Consider the following 26,255-nt stretch of genomic DNA (forward strand, 5'->3'; position numbering starts at 1 on the left):
TGCTCACTGTGCAGGGCAGATGTACGCCCCTGTTTTTCCTGTGAGGGGAGACAGCCTTGGCAAGGTTAAGAGGCCTTAATTCCCAAGTAGCTCCAGGCCCCAGGCTCTTTTTGCCTCATTTCTATGTCCACCACCTTTGTCCAAGGATGCCTCCTGACATGCAGGTGAGGGGTCCTCTGGAACGTACAGAGAGAAGGGTTGGGGGCAGGTGGAGAAAGGGAGAAAGTGCTCCCTGCCCCCAGGTGAATGCCTGTAGTGATGTCTCATAAGCCTGGTCTACAAGCTGCTATCCAGAGTTCAGCTACTTTTGCTTAAGTTGTGCTGGCACTTTGCCCGTACCACCTCGCCCAGTCCTAACCTCAGTCCTGCACGACGTACATCTTCCTGAGGCTGAGGGGAACAAAGCAGCTGTTCTAGAATTAAGAGAGGCAGTAAAGAGGTTAAGCATGCCCGGGTTCGACTCCAAACTCCACTATATACAATTTGCATTACCTTGGGAGAGTTTCCTTCAGGGCTAGTGATTGAAGATTCAACAAGCTGGCGCATGTGAGCGCCTTGGAGAGAGGCTGCCAGCCACATGGGAAGCACAGCACAGGGAACTGCTTCCTTCCTGGCCACCATTCAGGGCTTGAGAACCAGCCTCTGCAGCCTGGCTCACCCATCACTATCTGCATCTCCCGCGAAATGCAGCAGGGCCCAGCTCCCCACTGAGGCCGGAGCCGGAGTCTGGAAGCAGAGCCTCCGGAACAGCGTAGGAGTCCAGGTTGCAGCTGCACGCACGACACACTAACTTTATTTCACGTTGATACAAAAGTAGATTTTTCTAGAAATGTTCTCTTGTGCCAGAGGGAGAGAGTTGAGTGGCACGTGGCAGGAGGGCGGGGGAGGAGGCCTGAGGGAAGCAGGGAGGGCGGGGGGGGGGGGGGGGCCAGAGCAGGGGCATCACAGAGGTAGGGGAGCAGGCAGCAGGGGCTGGGAAAGCAGGAAGGGCTGGGGGTGGCGGCCCTTCGCCCGGTTCTGTCCACACAGACATAGCGGGAGCTTCCAGAACAGGAGACGGGGCCAGGGAACTCAGGCAGGAGAAGACTCTGGGTGGAATTGCTGCCCATGACTCTCCTCGGCTCCTGGCTGTCTGCCAGCTCCCCCCATGGGACATCTGGGCTCTGACGTGTGAGAGGCGGGGTGGGCGGGGGGGGGGGGGGGTGGGCCCGCCCCCGCCCCCTCCCACTCCCCCTTCCTGACACTCCTCTTGGATGGCTGGCCATGCCCAAGAGGGACCAAGGTTGTGGGGCTGGGGAGTGAGGAGTGGGTACACAGACGGATGCTCACATAGGCAAAGAGGGAGCAGAGGCTGGTTGCCCCCTGAGGGGCCCCAGGGGTCTCACTGGGGCAGCGCCTTGAGGATGGCGTTCACCTCCTCCGCCACAGCAGTCAGAGCAAATTCAAACTGGTCCTGGGGGAGGGCAGTGGGAGGATGGTGACGGGGAGCACCGACCTCTGCTTGTGCACCAGGGGCGCTTTTGGGAGGGGGTGCTGGGGAGGTCACTTGGGAGAAGGGGAATTCCTCCTGGGGAAGGCTGGCAGCTACGGTCAAGGCAAAGAGGAACAGTCACCTTAGAGCGGACGAGGCCGGGCCGTTGGTCACGGACATGCTCCAGGGTGGCAGCGATGTCAATCTCCTTTACTCCTGGAGGTCGGAGAGGAGGTTGTCCAGAGGAGGATAGGACCCAGAACGCCTGGAGCATCCTGGGTCGGGAGGCTTGGAGGATTGGGCAAAGCCTGGGGGTGTAACAACCTGTCCCTCCTAGAGCTCCTGTGAGCCTGGGTTCTGGAAAGTCTGATCAGGGGCTGGACTGCAGGTACTGTGGGGAAGGTCCTCACCTTTTGCCATGCGGTTCAGTACCATGTCAATGAGGATGTAAGTGCCAGTCCTCCCTGCACCGTCGCTGAAACAGCAGAGGATGACAGGCTCAGCTCAGGACCCGGCAGAAAAGGGGAAGGGGCAGAGGAGACGGGAGGCTTAAGGTAGCGAAGACACTGGTGGAGCCATTAGGGTTGCTTGAGGAGGGCGTAAGTGAGCTAAGGAGGCAGCAGTCATAGCCCCTTGGCCCTGGGAACTGGGACTTGAGTGGGAGCCTGTGACCCATGGGGTGTCACTTGGGTAGTGGGCCAACCTAAGAGGAGATCCCCGGCTCAGTCTTAAGGTGAAGGCAGCAGGAGGGGATGGGACCGCCCCTTCCAGCCTCTGGCCAGGCTTTTGTTCAGCAAACTTTTTGTGTCAATGGCCAGAGGGTACACATTCTCCTTTGTGGGCCAAGTACAGTCTCTGTCATACATTCCTTTTTTTTTTTTTTTTTTTTTTTTTTCCTTCAACCATTTAAAAATGTGAACACCAGGGGCGCCTGGGTGGCTCAGTCGGTTAAGCGGCCGACTTCGGCTCAGGTCATGATCTCGCGGTCCGTGAGTTCGAGCCCCGCGTCGGGCTCTGTGCTGACAGCTCAGAGCCTGGAGCCTGTTTCAGATTCTGTGTCTCCCTCTCTCTGACCCTCCCCCGTTCATGCTCTGTCTGTCTCTGTCTCAAAAATAAATAAACGTTAAAAAAAAAATTTAAAATGTGAACACAATAGTTAGCTCATGGGCCATTAAAGCACACACACATACACACACACAGATAGTGGGATATCTGGGTGGCTCAGTCAGTTAAGTGTCCAACTCTTGGTTTTGGCTCAGGTCATGATCTCATGGTTCATGAGATCAAGCCCCGCATCGGGATCTGTGCTGACAGCACAGAGCCTGCTTGGGATTCTCACTTTCTCTCTCTCTCTGCCCCTCCCCCTTCAAATACATACATACACACATATATAAAACTAAAAAAAACCCAAAAAACAAACAGATGGTATGCTGAACTTGGCCCATGGGCTTTAGTTTGCCAGCATCAAGGCAGGCAGCATGCACAGGAGATGTACCCGGGGACAGAGAGAGGGCAGGAATCATGAGTGCCCCCCCTCAGAGCCCTCTGGCCTGGGCTGTCCTGTCCCCTTTCATCCCCACCTCTGCCCACAGCCCCTCTTCACGCACCTGCAGTGCACAATGATGGGGCAGGAGCGGCCCCGGTAGCACTTGTTCACTTTCCTGCAACAAGAAATGGGCGTGAGGGTGAGGGGTACCAGCACCCACCTGTGGGCCTCTCTTTCTTCCTTTTCTCCCCACATGCCCAGGGCAGAGGAGGGAAGAGGGCTGGAGAAATGAGTCAGGGCTGGAGGCAAAGAACCAGAGATGGTGTGGGTGGCACTGGGCTTGCCCTGTCACTTCATGAGCTAGGTGCCCACGCTGTGCACCTGGAACAACAACTAATTTAACCTCTTTGAGCCTCAGGTTTCTTACCTGCGAAACGAGGGCGATAATAATAGTAACCTTCTTAGATTTCTCACCGTGATTACATGAGATAATTCGTGTACAGAATTAAGTGTAAGGTTTGACATACAGTAGGTGCTCGATAAATGCAGTACCGTTAATGATAACACATATTAATAGTGACCTCTGCCAGAAGTCCAGGGAGAACAGGCTTTCCGGTGACTTCAAGGGTGGCAATCTTGTCACATTCCTGCTCTGCCCCTCCTTTACCACTGTCCAGGTTGTTCCCCTCTCCACTCAGGCTCCTTGGAGTCCTTACTAGCAGTGAGGTCAGGCAGACCTAGGCACAAAGCTCTTTTGGCCAGGGGAGGACCACTTCTCAGCTCTGAACATTATGTTGCTATCTGTCTCCCTGAATCAGCCTTATCTCAGCACAGGTGTTCTGTGGTTGGGTCGTATTTAGACTTGGGGTCCACTTGGACCCCAGACTCTTTTCTGCTACCCTGATTGCTGCCCTCTCAGGAAGGAACAGGGGGTTTGTCCCTTCCTCAGTGGTCCAGTCTAACCTGCCCTTGTCCCTTATGACTTTTCTGCTTTGAGAGTCACCTGCAGAATCCTGATACCCCCAATGGGCCAGGGCTAGGGAGGACCTCCTTAGGGGTTATTAGATTGTTTCAGGGGAAACTTGGAACTTAATGGCCTTCCTGTCTGATTCCCCCAGGCTTGTAAGGGCTAGGTGACTTTGAATGGTTTTACAGGAGTCCATATGGTTTTCTAGCAAATTGGCTCATGTGTTAGAGAGCTGGGGTTGAACAGAAGTTGCCGAAGTAGTTCCCAATCATTTAATAAGAATGACCATGAATTGCATCTAGAATTAATCGAGCCCTCGCTGTATGCCAGGCATCTAGATTTTTTTACAGACTTTATCCCGTTGACACTTGTAACAACTCCCTAAGTATGGGTCATCATCCTCATTTCACAGGTAAGGAAACAGGGAGATCAAGGAACTCCCTGTCACTTTTAGCTCAGGGTCACTTTTAGCACTTCAAAAAAATATATTTTGCCTTTCCTCTGGTGGACCTTCACTGAACCATACTGATTAAGCAGCAATTTGTTCTGGCTGTCTAATGCCAACTGAGTTTACATAATTCTGGCCTGAAGCAAAGAAATGTAACCTTGTAACTTACCTGTGCAGTCTTAAAAAAACGGTCCATGCACATAAGGAGTTTTTAAATGAGGAAAACAGGAAATAGCTCTATTACCCCTGGCACTGCTTTTGAGACACCTGTGCCTCAGGCATCAGGGAGCCCAGGTAGAAACCATTATCCTGAGGCTCAGAAACTATCCTCAGCTTCCCACCTCTGCTCAGCACCTGCAGACCCCGGGGTGGGGGGTTGGGGGGGGCAGCAGTGTGGGCGAGGCCCCACTAGGGGCAACAGACTCCTCAGCCACCTGTCTGGGGAGTGGAAGACTGACTGGATGCTGGAGGACTGGCCTAGTGGTGGTTTTGTTGTCAGAACTGGGTAAGTCCCCTAGTTAGCTTCCTGTCCCAGCCCCCACCGGCTCCACCGAGTCCCCAGGAAGCCGGAGATCCTCTGCAAGGCCTTTGATGGTGTTTGTCTCCTCTGAGTCACCCCCCCCCCCCCCGCCCCAGCCCCCAGCTCTCCCAGCAGCCTTCAGGGGGCCCCTGGGCCCACAAGTCCTGATCGGATTGTCCTGTCCATGCAGCGGCCACACCTGCCAATGATCACTTTTGTGACTATGCAACTGGAGAGCGAATACTAGCTGCAGATCACAAAAATGACACTGGCAGCCGTGAGAGGGAGAGAGACAGAGGAGGAGGGGGGAAGAAGGACAGAGTCGGGAGACAGACCCGAAGGAGGGTGAGACAGAGATGGCGAGAGGCAGAGATGGCAGGGAGGTGGAGAAAGGGAACGGAGGACAGAACAGGGGAGAGGTGCAGGGAGAGAGACGTGGAGATAAAAAAGTGGGACAGACTCAGCCAGTGAGAGAGACCAAGAGATGAGGGGAGAGGCAGAGTGAGGAGACAGAGAAAGGAAAAGAAGGAAAGAGAGATGGGGAGAAAGAAAAACAGAAGCAAAGAAACAGCAAGTGATAAAGAAGGGGAGATGGGCAGGAGGGAGTGAGAGAGGAGAGGAGAGCGGACACACGGAATGTGCTGGAGCTGGGCACCAAGTAGAGGGCGAGAGGGCGAGAGGGAGGGAGCTTGAACTAAGGTGAATCTGGGGGGAGGGGCGGGGGGGTAATGGAGAAGGGGCCAGACCTGGGGAGGTAGGGAGAGAAGGGGGCGAGGGGGACACAGCCAGCAGAACAGAGCGAGCAGAAACGGAGCAGGACCACAGGGGTGGAGGGATGTGCACAGACAGAGCATCAGTCCGGGTTGGGGGGTCTGGAAGGCGGCGGCTGGAGGTCAGAGGCGGAGGCTCCAGGTCAGGCTAGAGCGCCCCTCCCCCGCCCCCCGAACCTCTTGCTCCCGTGCGGACGGCTCTCTCGCCCGCTCCTTGGAGCCTTTTGGGGCCGCGCCTCCGCGCAGGCTCAGGACGCTCACCTGCGGAAGTCCAGCAGCGGCCGGGTGGACGCCGGAGTGCCCTCTGCCGGCCAGCTGAGGAAGTGGAACTGCGTGAGCGTGCGCGTCTCCTGGGTCTGCACGTTCTTCAGGTAGAAACTGCGCACCAGGAAGTCCTCGCACCAGATGTGCTCCGACACCAGGTTCACCTGCCCGCGAGGGAACCCAGGCCTGAGCACGGCAGGGCCCCTCTAAGTCCTCCCGGCTTCCCAGGCCGGTTCAAATTCTAAATCCTCCAAGAAGCTTACCCGACTGCCTGCTCCAACTGTCCCAGCTGTCCCCAAGCCCCCTAGTCGTCTGCGTCTCTTATCTGCCGCTCAGGACAACTGGTGGTTTTTCCACCTAGACACAACTATTGCGGGCTTCTTGAGGTCAGAGTTTCTCTTTCCTCTTCCTCACAGAGTCTAGCAAAGTGTGCCACACACACCACAAAGCTTGATGGACCTCTATAGTTTTATTTTTCCCCTTTAACCATGAGCAACACCAATTTTTAAAAAGTTTAAAAAAGACTGCCGAGTGCTCATCTGATGATGGAATACCTACTCTCTGGGTTCAGGGCTCACCTGGTGATGAGAAGCTTCTAGTGTGCTCTTAGTGACCCTTGTTTTACAGGAGGGGCACCTTCCATGTGTCAGGAACCTGTTCCTCTTTCCTCGTCTGGCTTTGCCTCCACTCAGTTCCCCCCCTACCTCGCCTCTCTCCTAAGGAAAAAGTTTGTGTCTGCCTTCTATGGGCAACCTATGTGACTGATGGTATTTCTTTCTTGGCTTTGGCTTCCAGGAAACTCAGAGCTAAGTGAGGCTCAATTAAAGTAGGTCTTGGGGCCCCTGGGTGGCGCAGTCGGTTAAGCGTCCAACTTCAGCCAGGTCACGATCTCGCGGTCCGTGAGTTTGAGCCCTGCGTCGGGCTCTGGGCTGATGGCTCAGAGCCTGGAGCCTGTTTCTGATTCTGTGTCTCCCTCTCTCTCTGCCCCTCCCCCATTCATGCTCTGTCTCTCTCTGTCCCAAAAATAAATAAACGTTGAAAAAAAATTTAAAAATAAATAAATAAATAAATAAAGTAGGTCTTAATGTTGGTCTTTGGTTTTACTTATCTTCCCTGTCTCATATACTCTTGACTCTTAGTTGCTTACCTCAGTTTTGGTGGTTTTATGGGTTCATTTCTGTACCTTTCACCTTCGGTCCCTATAAATGCTTTCTGGCCCTAGACTGGACACATATGTGTAGATGTACGTGTATGTGTGAATGTGTGTGTGTGCATATGCATGTTTATATGCATATACATTCATACATGTATGACTGGTTCTCCACCCACTCTCTCCATTCCCACTGTCCCCTGGCTATAGGGGCCTTGCTGACCTCATATACGTGGTAGAGGGAGGACCCCTCATCTGGCCAGTAGCGGTCACACTGCTTGACACCATCCTCCACCAGTGGGGTCAGCATGACGATGACAGTGCAGCCACTCTCCCACACCATCTAGGGACAGAGACTCCGCTCTAACGTCTCTGGGACCCAGCTGGCCCCAGCTGCCCTCAAAGGCCACTGGTCCCTGGAGAAGCCCTCCTTCCAAGAACTTACCTGCCAGAAGTCTGCGATGGTATGGGACAGCGGGCCCTGTGTGGCTATGTAGGCTGGCATTCGAGGGTCGTGCTCAATCTGGGGCAGGGAAGATACATCATGAGCCAGAATGGGACATGCTCCTGGGGAGAGGCTTGGTCAAAGGGAGCAGGCCAGGATGTGGGTGAGCTTGAGAAACCCCCATTTCCATGCCAGGATACCCGGCCTCACAATTCCAGGGCCTCAGGTGGGGTGGATGGTGACCAGAAGGTAATGGAGTTCATGCAGGCAGGATAAAAATGGGGCAGAGGAGGGGGCTGGAGCTGGGGCCACTTACAATGGGGCTGGCGTTGATGTAATCACTCCGAGAAGGGCTGCTCTCCACCTTCAGCTTGATGCGAGCGTGATCATCTGCACAGACCCCACGTCTCACCTCAGGTGCCCCTCGGTCATTGGGGTGCCGGTCCCTCTGCCACTTGGCCTGAGCCAGGCGGCCAGCCCCTCCCCCAAGCCCTCCAGAGTTCCCAGCAGAGAGAGGGCTGGGCCAGGCTGGCCAGCAGGACTCACTCACAGGGCAGAAAGTCAGGGTGGCGGTTCTTTTTGATGTTTCCCTCCCCCTGGGCGGTGGCACAGGTGTTGGGCTCTGCCTGGTAGGCACACAGGGCCTGCCACTCCTTGGCCAAGCGGTCCCGGTTCCGCAGATGGTCCTCCATGTACGCCTACGGGGATAGCACAGCCTGGCTCCGGCCCACACCCTCAGCCCTGCCTCTCCCACCATCCTGTCCCTTCACCGGCTCTGGGCCCGGGCCCAGTCCTGACCAGAATCATGTGCCCTGTGGAGATGTCCATGTTGGCCTGGGCGGGTTCCTCGCACCAGGATGGCGTGCTGCTGTGGGAGCTGGGGCTGGCCTGGGCCGCATCACTAAACTGGGAGGACACGCTGCTCACGCGAGAAGGTTCCGGCGGGCCCTCCGCCCGGTTGAACAGGGACTTTGTGGCCATGTGCTGGCGGCACAGGTCCTGCAGAAGAAAAATCAGGCAGGGTCCCAGGCCCCTTGAAGCCTTTTCAGCAGAGTCCTGGGTTCAATTCTAGGCTTATCCTTGATTGATTTTATAGGAAATCCTTCTCTTGTGGGGTAGGCTTTTCTACCCTGGACCTCATCCTTTTCAAGAGTGTTCTGTTTGGGGGGTGCCTATGAGAGCTTCAGATATTAGAGGGGAATCCCAGAACCCCAGAATTGTTGCATTGGGAAGAACTTTAGGAACCATCTCCCAATTCCCATCCGTTCGAAATGCCCCCCCAATACCCCAGCTTGGGCTTCTGTAGCCCCTGCCTGGATATTCCCAAGGATGTGTGCTCACTCCCCATCCAACACCCCACCCTCACCCCATGTGCGACCCAGACTCCCAAGCCCCTTCCATTTCCCTCTCATCAACCAGCTTTTGGGGCTGCACACCTGGTACTCAAAGGTAGTGTCACCGTGGGCTCCCTCGGGCCCCAGGGCTGCCAGGCGCTCCTTGTCCCGCTGCCGTGCATGCTGCCGCACACACAAAGCCACTGCCAGAGCCACCAGCAGCCCGGCCACACCCGCCAGGGCCACCAGAGTGAGTAGCACGGAGCGCATGGGAGAGGTGCCGTGGGCCGGCCGGGGAAGGACTGCGGCCGCCTCCTCCCTCTGTGGGAACAAGGCTAGAATCAGGGGAGGTGGCGGCAGGGGAGAGGTAGGAGCCGGTCCTCAGCCCTGTCTTCCCCTGCCATATGCCATACTCCCTGCTAGGGTGTCTCCTGGGGCAAAGCTGAAAGGGCAGGGCATGGTGGCATCGGCAGAAGGTTTCAGATAGACCCAAGGTCCTCCTTCTCAGTCCCCATCAGACGAGCTCAACCACACTGCACTGCCTGAAACTTACTGGATGACCCCACCCCAGGAGTTTTTGCATTTAAACAATGGATGTAGAGAAGTTTGGAGATACAGCAAGGAATCGAATAGTAGAATGGGAGGCATCAGTGTTGGATGCAGAATAGAAATCTAGTTTGAGTTTAGGGGTGCCTGGGTGGCTCAGTTGGTTAAGCGTCTGACTCTTGATTTCATCTCAGGTCGTGATCTCATGGATTGTGAGATCGAGCCCAGTGTTGGGCTCAGTGCTGACAGCGTGGAGCCTGCTTGGGATTCTCTCTCCCTCTCTCTCTGCCCCTCCTCTGCTCACACTCTCTCTCAAAATATTAACTAATAATTAAAATCTATAAATTATATGTTTTATAATTATATTTGAATTTAGTGTCCTTTCTGCATAGGATCTTCCCTTAAAATTTAGAGATTTTGTTCCAGAAGGCTATGGACATCTCAGGTCGTTCCTCCAAGCAGGAGGCCTTCCTATGGAAGGCTGGTCCAGCAATAGGGGCTGGGGGTCGCGGGAAGAGCCGCCACTGGGGCCATCTGCTGGCCAGAAAGGAAACTGCAAGGGGGAGGGCTGCTTTGGCAAAGCCAGCGGGCCAGCCAGGTCCAGGAGTTTCAGCTCTGGTTCTCCTGCCAAGTTTGCCCCCATCTCTTGCGGGCAACGTCAGCCCTCTGGGGTTTCAGCTGATTCTTCAGTTCTCATACCTGTCCCACTCCTGTCTGCAAGATCTGGAGCCCTGTCTGTGCTTCCAGTTCTGATTTCACCAGCCCTGCAGGGAAGATGTAGGTCAGACTCTCTCCAGCCACATGTGGTCCCCACCCCCTGTCATGCTATGCTAGGTGGCAGGCAGGGCCTGTGTGCGCTGGAAATATTTCAAGGTGGGGGCATCAGCCACAGGCCTAGGAATGTCCTACTAGGGCTGGGGCTGGGACCAGGCAGTATTTACCAGCTTGCTGGGTAACATCAGCCAAAGACAGGTTCTGTTCATTATGTCGGATGCGGAAGGTGAGGGCCGGTCCCACCACACTGCCAAACAGGAGCTATATTACTGCCTCACCCACCACAGACCCCAGACTGTAACAGAGAGGCCAACTCTGGCCCTCTCCCCATGAGAAAAGGAAGCTGAGGCTGAACAGAGATGCCCTATAGGGATGTTTGAGGCCCAAGAAATGCTGGAGGAGGCGAGCATCCAGTGTGTGTGTGTGTGTGTGTGTGTGTGTGTGTGTGTGTGGCGGGGGTGCCTGCCTTGGCCACTCACCAAGACTTTGTCTTCCCTTCCTTCCCTGAGTCCCACCAGCCACCTCTCCCCTCAAGCTACCTTCTAGATACCAGAGACCAGCCCCACCTGATGTTGATGAAGCTGCCCGAGGACACGTGAACATGCTCAGCTAGGATCTCCAGCAGCTTCACTCCTGCAGCCAGACTCAGGGGCCTGGAGGCAGGGAGCGAGCAGAGAAAGGAAAGCGGGGATCCTTTTAGCCACTTCCTTGAAACAAGCCACCTCCAAGGATGCAGAGCAGCTCACTCCCCACTCCAACCCCCATCCAATGCACATCTGGATTTCTGCTCTCTGTTTCTGGCCCAGGCAGGCCAACCCACCCCCCACCCTCCGGGAGGGTAGACTAGAAATCTTCCCCAGGCTGAAGCCCTTACTTCTGGTCAGTGACAATGTAGCCGTACTCCTCTGCTGATGGCTGAGCTGAGGGCGGCCTCACCACTGTGGGCTGGCTCTGGCCCAGGGAACTTTTCTTCTCCAGCAGGACCGGTGTGGCAGGGTGGCCAATAGCTTTGGGGGGCTCAGAGGATCCAGAGATCAGCACCCGCTGGGCTTTACTGGAAGTGGGGCTGGCAGTGGGGTATCCAGGAAGGGAGGGTGTGGGGGGCGGAGGCTCCACTGTGTTTCCACGCTGCACCTGCTCTTCCACTGTCTGTTTAGAAGAGAGGATAGAGGGGCACCTGGGTGGCTCAGTCGGTCAAGCGTCTGACTTTGGCTCAGGTCATGATCTCACAGTTTGTGAGTTCAAGCCCTGCATCAGGCTCTCTGCTGTCAGCACAGAGCCCGTTTAAGATCCTCTGTCCGCCCCCTCTCTCTGCCCACCCCTCTCTTTCTCTCTCAAAAACAAATAAGCATTAAAAAAAAAAAGGATAGAGGTATGATCTCTGGACAGTAGAGGGGATAGGGGAATGGGGGTCCACATCCCAACTCTGAGGTCCCTAAAGAGGACCTCTGGACTTGTTTCTTTCTACCCCCCAGGGCCCAGGGCAACACTGGGCACAGAGAGGTTACCCAGAAAAGTGAGTCAGGTGGATGAATGGATGAATAAAGGATTGAATGAGTGCAGCCTGGTCAGTAATGGTCTGCAAGATGGGACTGGAGTGGGGAGAGCCTCTGGAGTAAGGGAAGGTGGCGTTAGGAGAGAGGTGAACAGGCTGGTGATAGGTTTTAGACTTCTGTGTAGCCACAAAATCGCAGAAGTCCAACATGTGAAAAAGAGAGAGTTCTTCAGGCTACAGGGGGGCCAGGAGCATGCGTGCTTGCAACTCCCCCTTCGCCTAGGGATCCTCAGAGCAGGGCCTGAAATGACTATAGTGAAAAAAAGCAGCGAGTCGAGAATTCCAGCTTCTAGACCCAGCTCCGCCATCAACCTGAAGTGAGATCTTAGGCAATGACTTGCAGTCCCTGGGCCTGGGTCCCCCCCTGCTCCCCGCCGCCCCAAATGAAGAGGTGTGGAGGACACAGATTTGGGTCCCGATGCTGAGGTTTAGATTTGGACAAGGGGGGTTGCTGGCAGGGGCTCTGAGGGCCAGGGAGGTGCCACAAACTCACTTTCTTGTTGTCAGCTCCAACGTTTACAGCCCCTCCTGTAGAGACAGGAAAAACAAGACTTTGGGCAAAGGGTCAAGGCCAAGGCCAAGGTCCACACAACATGGGCGGGAGAGAGGGCCAGGGGCTCCGAGCCTACTGTGGCCTCTTTTCCCTCAGTCAGTGACCCAGCCCTGTCTTTGGTCTGATCCTAAGCATGGCCTCAAGCCTGTTTGCTTCTACCTTATAATTGTTTTGTCAGCTTCTCCCTGTGTTATTGGCTGCACCTCTCAAAACTATTCTTTATTCAGTCCTCTCCCTACCCGTCAATTATTGGCTTCACCTTTGCATTGGCCTCTCCCTTCCTTAGAGGCTGTTATCATCCACCCACCTTCCTTGGTGCCTAGTGATCCCTGCTCATACCCCCTGTTGGCTTCTTCCATTACTCCCACCCTGCAGTTCTTTCCTGCTCTAACTCAGCTTACCACCCCACTCCCTTGCTTCCTGCTCTTGGCAGGCAATGACCCTGTGCTTGTGTCTCAAAAGAACTCCCTTCCCTGACCCTGACCGTTGCCCTCTAGGCTGCTCCATGTGGTCTTGAGAGATGGGGGCAAGACGCCATCACGGAGCTGGTAGTTGCTAGTTTCTCTGCCTGGACACTCACCCAGATTTCGTCCTGAGCCCTTGGGCAGCAGCTGCAGCAGGGTTGAGAGGCTGGAGAGCTGCTCAGGGGTCAGCTGACGCAGCTCCACCCCATAGCCCGCGAGCACAGATGCCAGTCTCTGCAGAGTCACATCTGCTGGGAGCAAGACGCAGAGCTCATGGCGAGAGGGTGGTGGTGAGATGAACTTGTGGGATGTGCTGGGGGTGGGGGAGGGTACTAGCACATTTAAGAGCTTCTTTTCAAACACCAGGAAACTGATGCCCTCCACCTTCCAGCCCTTGTCCACACTTTGGGGGGAAAGGCCTTCCTAGGGCCAAGACCAGACTTCAGGACCACCATGGACATCGTGACTCTCCAGCTGAAGGAGTTATGTCAGCTCCACCCCCTACAGTATCCTCACTGCCCGCCTAGTGCCTGGCAGAGATTAGGTTGTCAGTGGACATTAAATGTATGAATGACTTTAAGGGCAGGTTAATGAATGCATGGATAGTTAGGAAGGAGACCCCGAATGCAGCGCCCACAGGAGGGGAATGGATGCTGAGAACTCCATTACCTGGCTGCTCTGCTGGAGAAAGAAGCTTCTCCCTGTGACCTTCTAGCCCTTCTTCCTCGTAGCCCTCTGAAGAATCCTTTGGCCGGCTGCTGCCCCCTTGCTCTGGCAGCCTCGGTGCCCTGGCCCTGCTGGGCACTGGCAGCTCCTGGGCCAGGTAGAAAAGCCCTGATTCCTGGAAAAGCTGACCAGGTGAAGGCCCTGGAGGGTCCCCATAGGAGTGGTCAGAGTGAGCCCCAAACATGCCCTTGGAGGCAGTTCTGCTGAAGAGGGCAGAAGGCTCGGCCTTGGGTATGGGGCCGACGCTGACCATCCCGGGTGAGCTCTCTGAGCCCCGAGAGCCATCGCGGGAGCCAAACTGTGGGGAAATCAGAGATCCAGGTGAGAGCAGATGTCAGGGCTCGGGGATAGGTGTTGGGGTGGGGCCGGTGTTTAAAGCTCACCTGATGAAACAGGTAGGGCTGCAGCAGGGCAGGTTCATAGCTCAGGGCAGGGTGGGGGGCCTGCGGGGGTAGCAGCAGATGCTCCAAGAGGGGGGGCAGCAGTTCAGCCTGCAGAGAGGACAGTGGAGAGCCCACCCCCCCACCACTCCCACCCACTGGAGGTTGAGGAAGCCGGTGCTGGGCAGCAGGGGTGGAGCCAGTAGGGATGCCCTGTAAAAGCAGCTCCCCAGCAGAACCAGGTCTCCTGGGCACCAAGCCAGATCTGGGGAAGAAAGCAAAGTGTATGTGTGTGTGTTGGTTGCACGGGGCAAGGGTGTACAGAGCCTACAGGACACAGAGATGGTGGGACCAGACAGGCTCAGCAGTTTACAGTAAGCCTGACCTCTTAAAAAAAAAATGAGGTAGTCTCAGGGAAAGAGACAGTAGCATGGGGAAGGACCAGAGGGCCAAGCCTGGGCATAGATCATTGCCTCCCGGGTAAGCATGCCTGGGTCCCTGAAACACAGCGGCAGAGGTTAGGGAAGAGTGAGGCAGGGGATGGAAAAGGAGAGAACGGGTACAGGGGAAGGCAGCCAGGCACCTCTCTAGATAAACTGGGGCTACAGTTTGCCTCGTTTCGCCTATATTCATATGCCCACACCTGGCCTTCAAACAGTCAGTACTGTGCCCCTCGACTCTACCCTCCCACCCCACTCTGCCTTCTTTCTCCTGGTATCATCACTTGAGCCCCACGACCCTCGTTTACTTTCCTCTGCTTTGCAGGGTCTGAACAATGCTTTCATAGGCCCTAACCACAAAAAGATGATGGTCTTTCCACATATCATTCCACATAGCAATGAAATGGAACATTAAACAACTTCAGTACGACAAAACTCGTATTTGTCCCATGCTGACCCTTTGATGCTTCTTTTAAATTATGAAATGTCCAAGTTTTCAAAAATATTTTTTTTGCTGTTTTACTGGATCCCCGGGGATGAGCTCAGCTCCTGCTAAGCATGTGAACACGCCAGATGACCACTCCTGAACCTCTTTTCCTTTGCCTTAGGCTGCTGACCTTGGTGGTCACTTCCCTCTGTCTGTCCATTAGGAAGACCACAGGCCCACCAGCCTTTCTGTGCTCGAGCTGTTGGGAAAAGATGCCTACCTGTCCCTTGGACGGGGCTCTGGGGGGCGAAGCCTGGGGATGCGCTCCATCTCCTGGGAGATCACATACTGGGTGAGGTCATCGTGCCAGGACAATCCTGCCAGGGGACAGGATAGGGTGAGGTTGGCTCGGGACAGTCTGAGGGCCCAGTAACGGTGAAAATCAAAACCGCACTCCCTACCCGGCAGTGTACTGAGTTTGGTAGAGCAGAGGGGCAGTGGAGATGCTCCAGAGACTTGGTGGCTGATCTGAGCTGCCCTCTTCCCAGTCTCAGGTACAGATTTGGGAGTCAGACTGCCTCCAGTGAAACTAAGTTTGCCACTTACTCATTGTGTGACTTGGGGCAAATTGCTGAACCTGTCTGAGCCTCAATTCTCTCTTCTGTAAAATGGGGGTTTATACCTCCTAAGATTGTGATAATTAAAATAACCTAATGTAAAATGGTATGAACTGTACCTGTCACGTTGTGAACTTTAAACAGCTGCTCTTATTATTGTCATCATTATCACTCCTATTCTTATTTTTGTTCACCCTGAACCTTGCTTTTCTTTATTGGTAAGGTGGGAAAAAGACATGGGGCTGTTGTGAAGATCAAGTGCAATCAGGGAAATGAAAGTGCTTAGAAAACTCCAAAGCACTGCACACATTTTAAACCTTCACCACCACCCCCGCCTCCACCACCACCATCAATTATCTTGTGCTGACGCAGATCTCCTGTCTGACTCTTGCCTTTCATGAAACTGCTCTCCGGAAAGGTCAGTCACTTATTCTAAAGGAATAATCTCCCACTCTCTACTCCCATTCCTTCTTCCTTGCTTCTGAATTAATAGTCTGCTCTTAACTCACATTCTAGGACCTACTAGCATCCATACTTGCCTTCTTGCCTATGAACATTAGATAGCTCATCCTATTTAGGGCCAATCCCTCCAGTTAAGCACTAGATTTCATCCCCTACTATCTACTCAAGAACGTCTTCTCTGCAATTTCCCCCTATTTCCTATGTGATCATTTTTCTCTGCTCTCTACCGAATTATTCTCTTTAGCATACAAACATGATGGAGCTCCTTTCAACTTAAAAAGTTACTGCATGACCCCACATTCCTCTCCAGCTCTCACTCCATTTCTTTCCTTTTCTTTGCAGCAAGACTCCTTGGAAATGTTATCTGTGCTGGCTGTATCCAATTCTTTTCCTCTCATTCCCTTTGAATCCACTCTATTCAGGATTTTATTCCCACCTACTCTACCAAAACTATTTTCATCAAAATCGCCAGTGACTTCTGCATATCTAAAGCCAGTGGCCAGTTCTCAGATCTCATCCCGTTTCATCTATCATCATTATTTGATACCATTGATCGCTCCTTTCTCTGCAATACACTTCTGCTTGGCTTCTAGAACACTAGACATTCTTGTTTTTCCTCCTACCTCATTGGTTCCCCTTTCTCCGTCTCCTTTGTTGGTTCCTCTCCTTGTCCTGGTCCTCTTAATATTATAATTCTCTAGGCCTCTTCTTCATATACACTAAAGCCTTTGCTTATCTCATCTACATCATGGGTTTAATTGCAATTTATATCTCCACTCCGGAATACTCCATATTTCAAAACCCAACCTCATACTCTCAGCTTCCCACTGTACTTGAATGAAGGTCTTTTTTTCCCCATTCTTTATTTATTTTAGAGAGACAGAGAGAGAGGGAGAGTGAGAGAGAGAATCCTTAGCAGGCCCCGCACTCAGCACAGAGCCTGACATGGGGCTTGAGCCCGCAACCCTGGGATCATGACCTGAGCCGAAATTAAGAGTCAGATGATCAACTGACTGAGCCACCCAGGTGCCCCTTGAAAGAACATCTTAAATTCCTCCCTGCAACCACCTGGTCCATGCCACATTCATCTCTTACGTGAGTCACTGCGGTAGCTTTTAATGATCTCCCTGCTTCTACCCTAGACTCCCTTCAGTCTATTCTCAACAACAGCAAGCATGACCCTTTTTAGGTAGACGTGAGATTATGCGCCCCTAGTCTCAAAACCTTGTGATGGGTTCCTCTTTTACTCAGAGTAAAGACAACAATTTTCTTATAAGGCCCTACAATGATCTGCGTCTCTTCCCCCCATACCTATCTGACTGCATCTTCCACTTTCCCTATCACTCCTCTATAGCCACACCATAGAGGTGTTCTCCATGATGTTCCTCAAACTCATGCTTCTGCTTTAGTAAAGGCTTTTGTTCTAGCTGTTTGATCAGCTTGAAACACTGCCCCCAGATAACCTTCTGGAAAACACCTCCACTGCCTTGATGTCTTTGTTCAAATTTCATAGTCTCAAAAAAGTCTACCTTGACTACCCAGGTTGATACTGAAGCTTCCCACCCGACCATTTCTGACCTCTTTATCATGCTGTAATATTTGTAATTTTTTCCATGTCACTTATCACCTTAAAACATACTATATGTGGGGCGCCTGGGTGGCGCAGTCGGTTAAGCGTCCGACTTCAGCCAGGTCATGATCTCGCGGTCCGTGAGTTCAAGCCCCGCATCGGGCTCTGGGCTGATGGCTCAGAGCCTGGAGCCTGTTTCCGATTCTGTGTCTCCCTCTCTCTCTGCCCCTCCCCCGTTCATGCTCTGTCTCTCTCTGTCCCAAAAATAAATAAACGTTGAAAAAAAATAAATTATTAAAAAAAAACATACTATATGTTTTCTAATTTATATATTGCATTCCCTTCCTAAGTTCCAAAATGTAAGCCCCAATACACAGAGATCTTTGTCTGTTTTATTCCCTGATACATCCCAAGCACCTAAAACTAAGCTTATATAGTAAATCCTCAATAAATAGTTGTTGAATGAGTGAATTTTATGAGTGGAGTGATCTGGCAGAGCACTCCAGGATTCATGGTTCTGGAGCACTCAGTTCCAGGGAGTGCGCTGGCCCTAGGGAGACGGATGCTGGTCTCTTCCAGTGGCTCCTTCTAGAAGCCTCCTCTAGACTCTTCCAAAGAGTCTGAGTGTGGACAGCCCATCTCTATGGCTCCACCTCCCACTCCTGTCTTGCCCCCTTCTCTAGCAAGGTCTGTGAAGGTGAGGCTCCAGAAGTAGGTGTGAAAAGAATGTTTCATAAAGAGAAACCCTTGAGTCAGGTGCACGCTCACTTCCCCACCCTGTACAACCAAGTTTCCAAGGCCTCTCTTTCAGTGCAGCTAGACCTCACCTTGGGACATGAGCTGTCGGAGCACACTTTGTAAGCGCTGAAGAACTGGGGAGGTGACTTGCAAAAGGGGCCGGGCTTGCCCCACTCCCACCTGGCATTGTCCAAACAAGCCATCTAAGAGCACAAAAGTGGTGTCAGTAGGGGGCTTGGACAAGAGGCTTTCTAAAGTCCAGGTTGCAAATGGGCACTATCCTCTCCATCTCCTCTCTTGGCTTCAGAACCCTGCTCCTTCAGGCCCTTCCCACTTCTCCCCAGGACTAGTACCACTTCCCCCCCCCCCCGACCTCCCCCACACTTCTTTCTTGTTGTGTTCCCCATCTTGTAAATCCTATGCCTGAGCCTCACTCACCCTGAATACAGACTTCAAGGTGAGAGCAGAGTCTGCGGTCAAACAGACAGCCTGTAGGGGGAAAGGTGAGCTGCTCAGACATCCATACACATAGAATGGTCAGAGGATAAACAGGCTGGGAAAGGGGGAAGGAGATGGGGTCCATTCTTTCATTCTAAGAGGATTGAAGCTGGGAGGAGAGTAGGGAAGAGGCCTAGAATTCTTAACAGAAGGAAGCACAGGATCTGACTTTGGATTTTAAGGATCTGAGAGCCTGGATAGTTTCCCTAAAAACCTCAGTTTGCTTAACTGGGTGATGGGTAGAAGCCTTCCAGGTGCATGGGGGTAGTAGAGGATCATATACTTCTACTCTCATAGAATTACTACAGGGACATTTTTGGCCAAATTCTGAGAAGGGACTTTCCTCCCCAAATCTCCCAAAGCATCCTAACTATGATAAGTTGGGACTCAGAAGTGATGGAAACCCTAGCACACCTTCCCTCCGTGTGGGAAAGGGGCAAGGGTGGGGTGTCTCTAGGGCAATGCTCCCCATACTGTTCCTGAGGTCAGCGGCCCCAGAGCCGCTGGCGCTGTCCACGGTGCTGAAGCTCTGAGCCTGAGGCTGCCGAGGGCTAGCCTGGAAGCAGTTATGGGGGAGGGAGGGGAGCTAGGGTCAGGAATCTCCACAGACCTGACCCTTCCACCGTTCTAGACTTCATTTGCCACCCTACCAACCCACAGTGCCACAGGAAGTACCCTGTATTGGCCTCCAAACCAGGTGGGGAAGGAGGGCGTCAGTGAGGCTGCGCCCCTTCCCCCACGCACCCCACCACCCCACCCTCCCCCGGCCCATGAGTCAGCGCTGACTGTCTCTGTCCGCTCAGATGTGAGTCAGCATCGGCCTGGCAGTGGGGAGGGGGACAGGAAAGGACCCCTCTCCCTTTACCCTCTTTTGCCGCCTCCCCTAGCTGTCTTCCTCTTATTGGAGATCCGATCGCAGCAATCTGCCTCTCTGGGCTTAAAGAGAAACCCTCGTCCCTCCTTGGGTCTGATCCTCTTCTGGGAGCTGGGATCCCGATGCTCTTGACCCTGATTCCTACCGCCCGGACATCAGCGCTGCCTGTTCCTACCCCTATCCCCTACCCCCAATCCCTGAGCGCCAGTCACCACTTCTTTGGCGCCTCGGCGCGACTTGCTTCTCTCGTGGTCTTGTAGCCCGTCTCTAAATCCTTCTGTCCATATGCACCCCCATTCCTCCTCCCAAACCCGCAATCTTTCCCGGAGTCTGTTTCTCTTAGGTCCCGCCCCCGTATTCCCAGCCCCACCTCCAGGCCTACGCCCCTTTCCTCTCAGTCGCCCTCTCATCTTCCCCATCTCACAGTGCTTCCCCCTACCCTACTCCAGACATCATACATTCTACCTGAGCTTCCTACCTTCTCCCCACCCCCCCACCGAGTTTTGCTCCCGGCACCATACTTCCCCCGCTCCCCCCCCCCCCCCCGTTTCCTCCTGACCGTGGGCACTAATGGCGCTGCAGCCTCCCGGGCGGCTGCTCAGCAGCAGGAGGCAGACGAGCACCCGGAGACCCCCGGATCCCCCGGGACCCCCAGGCCGCCGCGGGCGCCGCATCCTTCGGGGCTCGGCGCGCTTGCTCCCCTGCCACAACCGCAGCAACGCTGGCCGGAGCCAGCCAGAGGGGCCGAGGCGGGGCCTGCCACTCCCCACCCACCTACGAGGCGGGGTCTAGACGCCCCTCTCGCGGCAACTCCGCCAACCCTGGGCGGGTGGTGACGACATCTCCACCCCCGGCTCTTACGCTTATTTGCGTCAGGCGTGGCGTAAGAGCTCTGCCTTAGAGGGGTGCCGACCCGCCCCACGTCTCCTCCGCCAAATAGTAGGTGCTTCACTAGAATTCTCACTTGGCCCCACCCCTTTTTGACCTTTGCTTTTCCCCAAGGACTACCACCTCTGTCACCCAGTCCCAGGGTTGGAGAAAAAGGTTAAGTTAGGTGGGGACCAGGAAATACATGTGAGTCGGTTAGTATAAATCCTAAAATGAGCATAAAAGTGAGTAGAATAGGTACTGTTACGCGTCTCAATTAATGGTACTGGTATCATCCTTAACAGCAGGGATGGTTATATGTGTGTGCCTGAATTCCAGTTCTAGCAATGCCACCTACTGCGAGTATAACTTTGAGCAAGTTGCTTAACCTCTCTGCGCCCTAGTTTCCTGAGTTGTAAAAAAAGAGGTGCCAATAATTCCTACCTCGCAAGGTGGTTGTGAGGATTACACGAGTTAACGCATGTGGGTCACTTAGAACAAGGACTGCACTGGCATATACTAAACACATGACACATATTCTCTTTTGTTATTAGCCCTGACTCCCCTTTATTTCTCCTTTCTTCCTTTCTTTCTTTCTCTACCTGCAAAATGTATCTCCCATCTACTCCTTTCCTCCATACTCACTACTTTATCTAAGTCACGGTGCTTTTTCATCACCAGTATTATTGTAATCATCTAACTAGTCTCTTGTTTTCACTCTTCTCTCCCAATAAGGTAGGGAGTGAGCTTTCTAAAGTTCAGATTTGATCACTTTATTCTCTTACTTTTGAGGGAAAATTTTCCAAAATACAAGAAAAGATAGTGGTGCACAGTAAATACTCAATATACACATCATCTAGACTTAACAGTGACTGCTGTTTTGCCAAATGTGTTTCTTTTTAGTATTTAAGAGTCAATGATAGACATCATATTTCCCTTATAAATATCTCATTATGTATCTCCAGGAAATAAGGGTATTTCCCACATAAACCAAATGCCTTTATGACATCTAACAGAATTTACAGTAATTCTCTAATATCATTTAATGCTCAGTTTATATTCAAAAACTCAAATTGTTTCCAAAAAATGCCTTTTTCCATCTGTTTTGTTCAAAATAGGAGTCAAAGACCACCATTGCATTTGGTTTGTCTCTTAATTCTCTTTAAATTAACACAGACACGCCCCTCCCCCATTTTTGACTTTGTCTTGTTGGATAGACCCGGTTAGTTTTTATTTACAACTCCCCACCTTCTGTATTTGTCTGATTGTTTCCTCATGATAGATCTCCCTGTATTTGCCCTGTATCTATCCTGTGTATCCCCTGCATTTACTGTAAACTAGAAGTTATATCTAATGTCTTGATTGGATCAGGTTAATTTTTTAAACATTTTTTACTTATTTTGAGAGAGAGGGTGGGAGCAGGAAAGGGGCAGAGAGAGAGAGGGAGAGAGAGAATCTCAAGTAGGCTCTGTGCCGTCAGCATGGAGCCCAATGCAGGGGCTGGAGATCAGGAACCATGAGATCATGATCTGAGCCAAAACCAAGAGTCTATCACTTAACCAACTGGGCCACCTGGGCGCCCCTACCCTGAAATACAATTCCAACTGGAAATACAATTCGAGCTGGAAATGTAGCATACATTCTTATTTTTTTGGTTTACCAATTTGGAGCATAATGAATTTTGGGTGTAGTAGCTACCTTTGACAGTGACAAATAAATTTGTAAGAAGCATCCTAATGACTTTTCTTGTTTGGGCATTACTATGGGAAGTATGGGTTTTCATATAGTCAATGAGCATCAATCAATTGCAGTAATCATTCTTTTTTTTATATTCAAATTGCCCCAGAATAAGTAAATGAAAGCTCCTTTAAACTGGTTTGGTGTCTTTTTGAAACATTCCACTAATAACTGAAAGTTCTCTTACTTTCTATCATTCCAAGATGTACCAAGTTCATGTTTTTTATTCCCTGCCTTAGACGTGAAAGCAGCCATTCTTCCAAAGATACTTGGTAGCTTTTAATAAGGACCGATTTTAGAGACCACAATCTGGCTGGGTATTTTTTAATGTTTTTATTTATTTATTTATTTAGAGAGCAGGAGAGGGGCAAAGAGAGAGAAGGAGAGAGAGAATCTCAACCAAGCTCCATGCTGGGCATGGATTCCGGGCTCAATATCATGACCGAGAGATCATGACCTGGAGCCGAAATCAAGAGTTAGACGCATAACCGACTGAGCCACACAGGGTAGCTGGAGTCTGGGATCCACTCAGGCTCCCCCACGATCTGGGTTTCCAGGGTGATAATGGAGGAGTGCCTGGGTGGCTCAGTCCGTTAAGAGTCCAACTTCAGCTCAGGTCATGATCTCATGGTTTGTGCTGATAGCTCAGAGCTTGGAGCCTGCTTGGATTTTGTGTCTCTCTCTCTCTGCCCCTCCCCTGCTTGCACTCTGTCTCTCTCTCTCTCTCAAAAATAAATAAACATTGAAAAAAAAGGGTGATGGAAACTGAAGTGATATTGCTTTTAGGCCCTTTCAGTGCACAGAGCTAGAATATTAAGATACATGCACACACAAACCCACACTCACACATACTGATATTTCCAATTTAAAAAGTTTTTTATTTGAGAGAGAGAGAGAGAGAGAGAGAGAGAGAGAGAGAGAGAAGAGAGAGAGAATCTCAAGGAGGCTCCACACTAATCAAGGAGCCTGATGCAGGGTTTCATCTAACGACCCTGGGATCATGACCTAAGCCAAAATCCAGAGTCAAGTGCACAACTGACTGAGCCACCCAGGCACCCCAACCAATTAAAATATAACTGTGATTTTTATTGCACTCTTGATTTTGTACTGGTATCTCTTTATTCTCACACTGAAAACTTTGGTTTCTTATGGCATTAATATAATCACTTATATGTGTAATCCTACAATATACATACAATAATTTATAAATAATAATATAAACATTACTCAACTAATAAAACTATAAGGACATCTAAGATGTGTGGTAGTTTATTTTGTCCTTGGATTATAATCCCTCAGGGTATACCATTAAAATACTGCTTCCTAAAGTCACTTGAAATAGTTCTTTGTGTAGTCATTTTTACCAATTTGATATACAATTTGGTTTGTTTCAGTTTGTTTTCAATTTTAGGGTTTTTTTTTTTTTTACTTTATATATAATTTTATTTTTTGAATATGTAAAATATTTACATTTTTCAACAATCAAAACTATATAATAAAATGTACTCAGGGAATTCTCCTCACCTTCCACAATTCCTTCTGCCATCTTTATCACTTCACTCATTTATTTCCTTTTTAAAAACTTTGTAAATTGTGAAATAAAACAAGCAGAAAAATACATAAAGCCAAAATGAACAACTTAACAAATTATCACAAAATGAACACCCATGTAACCCAAGTCAAGAAAGAGAACATTTCTAGCACCCTAAAAACCTTGTGTTTCCCAGTCATTACTCTTCCAAAGGTAGCCATTATTCATCCTCTTTTTGACCATGTTTCTTTGCTTTTATTTACAATTTTAACCTAAGAATGCATGGTTGGGTCATGAAAGTATAAAGAAAAGTAAATATACATAGATTTTGGATTATCCCCAGTCTTGGGTTATCATGAATATGTGACTGTGTATATACCATTGTACATGTTTCCTGTTGCACGTATGTGCCTGGGGGAATGGACAGCCTGTAACAACCTCACAGGGAGGAAGCTGGGGAAAAAGAACTTTTGTTCTCACTCTCCTCATTCCCTTCCTCCGATCTCTCCTAGTATTCCCATTGTCCTAACCTAACCAGAATCCGGGGGAAAAGGGAGCTCATTGAAATAGTACATACAGGTTAGTCTCCTGAGACAGAAAATAGGGTGAAGGTAGAGAAGCAAGCAGCAAACTTTAGGTATCAGCTCACTTGATCCCCTTTTCTCTCTCTCCCTCCCCCTCTCTCTTCTTGAGAAATCATCTGAAGTATAATTGTTACTCTTTTAGAGGTAACCCATCTTTGATTGTCAACAGTTTTAATACGTTGTGATTTGAGAGACATTTCTTTCCATTTATTCACCCTGAGATTCAGTTTCTTGACTACATGGCTTGATGTCTTTCATCAATTTTGAGGCATTCTCAGACATTATCATCTTAAAAAAATTTTTTAATGTTTTTATTTATTTTTGAGACAGAGACAGACATAGCATGAGCAGGGGAGGGGCAGAGAGAGGGGGAGACACAGAATCCGAAGCAGGCTCCAGGCTCCGAGCTGTCAGCACAGAGCCTGATGCGGGGCTCGAACTCATGGACTGTGAGATCATGACCTGAGCTGAAGTCGGACACTCAACCAACTGAGCCACCCAGGCGCCCGACGTTGTCATCTTAAATGTTGATTCTACCCCATTTCCTTGTTCCCTTCCTTCTGGAACTCCAAGTCAATGTATGTTAGACTGTCATGTAGTATCTTTTATGGTTCTACCATATCTTTTGTATCTTCCCTTCTTTTGTCTATACTTCATTCTGGATATTTTCTTTTGAACTACAGTCCAGTTTATTAATTTTCTCTTCACGTGTGTACAGTCTAATGCTTTGAACTTGTCCAGAAACTATGGTACACTCAGTCAAAGTAAATCTGAAGAGTTTAATGAAAGAACTACCTATAAAGGTATGGACAGGTAAAGAAATGTAGACCTTTGTCAACTCACAGCCAGACAGTGATTGGAGTCAATCACTGTGGCTAATATAGTGATACCCATATCTGTCTATTGGTTCAGTGGCATGAGGAACCCAAAGTGACTGGGTGGTAGTCTCAGCTTCCAATTCAACTATGACTATGACTATGACTATGACTATGACTATGACTATGGGAAAACATTCCTCTCTTGGGCACTAGGACCTGAAAACTCATTATTCAGGAGATGGGAAGCACAGGTTCCTTCAGATATTTTGAGGTATAATAGTGAGGGGGCCACTCTGACCTTTACTCCTTAGTCCCAAAACTCTTGGGGATGGATAAAACAATCATTCCATAAGTTCACTAATGGTGAGTGAACATTATCAGAAGTATTGAGGACAGAAAGGGCAAATCCATATCCAGAATATAATTCACTGCCATTTTTCCTTTTTCTTTTTAAAAACTGTTTATTTGTTTATTTTTAAGAGAGAGAGAGAGAGAGAGAGAGAGAGAGAGAGAGAGAGAGAGAGAAAACAGGGGAGGGGAAAGGGAAGGAGCAGAGAGAGAGAGAGGGAGAGAGAACATTCTAAGCAGGCTCCTCTCTGTCAGCTCAGAGCCTGATGTGGGGCTTGAATCTATGAACCACGAGATCATGACCTGAGCTGAAATCAAGAGTTGGACACTTAACCAACTGAGCCACCCAGGCACCCCTCTTTTTCCTTCCTTCCTTCCTTCCTTCCTTCCTTCCTTCCTTCCTTCCTTCCTTCCTTCCTCCTTCCGTTTTTTTTCTTTCTTTCTTTCTTTCTTTCTTTCTTTCTTTCTTTCTTTCTTCTTGAAAGAGAGTATGAGTGGGGGAGAGGGACAGAGGGAGAGAGAGAGAGAGAGAGAGAGAGAGAGAGAGAGAGAGAATCTTAAGCATACTTCATGATCCTGGGATCATGACCTGAGCTGAAATCAAGAGTTGAATGCTCAACCGACTAAGCCACCCAGGTATTCCTCACTGCCTTTTTTCATGGTGAAAGAGGTTCAAAATAAAATTCTGTCACCAGGTGTGCCATTTTGGGAGCTCAACATTATCCTCTGCTGTAAGCAAATTGGTATTCAGGTGGGCTGTAACCGCACCATTCAGGAGGAGGGAAATTCATGTTGGTAAGCCTATGCATTTCCTGCTCCACATCCATTGATATGTGGACCCATTAAGAAAGCACCAGGGGGCCTGGGGAAAGAGGATGAATGTTATCCACA

General features: G+C 50.8%; 1 protein-coding gene across 5 annotated transcripts; it reads right to left on the minus strand.

Annotated features, from left to right (window-relative positions):
- Positions 1–764: 764 nt before the first annotated feature.
- PTPRN (protein tyrosine phosphatase receptor type N) lies at positions 765–20,257 on the minus strand. Of its 5 annotated transcripts, none has more exons than XM_019838716.3 (23): positions 20,039–20,254; positions 18,546–18,596; positions 18,197–18,310; positions 15,001–15,097; positions 13,857–14,118; positions 13,417–13,771; positions 12,864–12,998; positions 12,224–12,258; positions 11,050–11,324; positions 10,742–10,828; positions 10,343–10,422; positions 10,101–10,165; positions 8,958–9,176; positions 8,320–8,520; positions 8,072–8,219; positions 7,838–7,911; positions 7,522–7,599; positions 7,300–7,419; positions 5,924–6,090; positions 3,079–3,132; positions 1,882–1,946; positions 1,614–1,687; positions 765–1,453 (listed from the first exon to the last, which is right to left on the minus strand). In XM_019838716.3, the coding sequence occupies exons 1-23, from the start codon at positions 20,151–20,153 to the stop codon at positions 1,382–1,384; spliced, it is 2,943 nt and encodes a 980-aa protein (XP_019694275.1). In that variant the 5' UTR covers positions 20,154–20,254; the 3' UTR covers positions 765–1,381. The 5 variants fall into 5 exon arrangements, with proteins under 5 accessions (XP_019694275.1, XP_011283844.1, XP_044890448.1 ...); XM_011285542.4 differs by having other exon boundaries at positions 12,864–12,995; positions 20,039–20,253; XM_045034513.1 differs by lacking the exon at positions 10,742–10,828 and having other exon boundaries at positions 20,039–20,257.
- Between the last annotated feature and the right edge of the window lie 5,998 nt (positions 20,258–26,255).

This window comes from Felis catus, chromosome C1, assembly GCF_018350175.1.
Source record: "Felis catus isolate Fca126 chromosome C1, F.catus_Fca126_mat1.0, whole genome shotgun sequence".
Lineage (NCBI taxonomy): Eukaryota > Metazoa > Chordata > Mammalia > Carnivora > Felidae > Felis > Felis catus.

What these genes read in the sequence shown, in the direction of transcription:
- PTPRN (XM_019838716.3), bottom strand. Translation starts at nt 20,153, where the DNA reads ATGCGGCGCCCGCGGCGGCCTGGGGGTCCCGGGGGATCCGGGGGTCTC. An exon ending in CAGCGCCATTAGTGCCCACG is followed by an intron (nt 18,597 to 20,038) that starts GTCAGGAGGAAA and finishes TTCCCCCTACAG; the next exon opens with GCTGTCTGTTTGACCGCAGA. An exon ending in CCACAGGGCACATGATTCTG is followed by an intron (nt 8,220 to 8,319) that starts GTCAGGACTGGG and finishes CTATCCCCGTAG; the next exon opens with GCGTACATGGAGGACCATCT.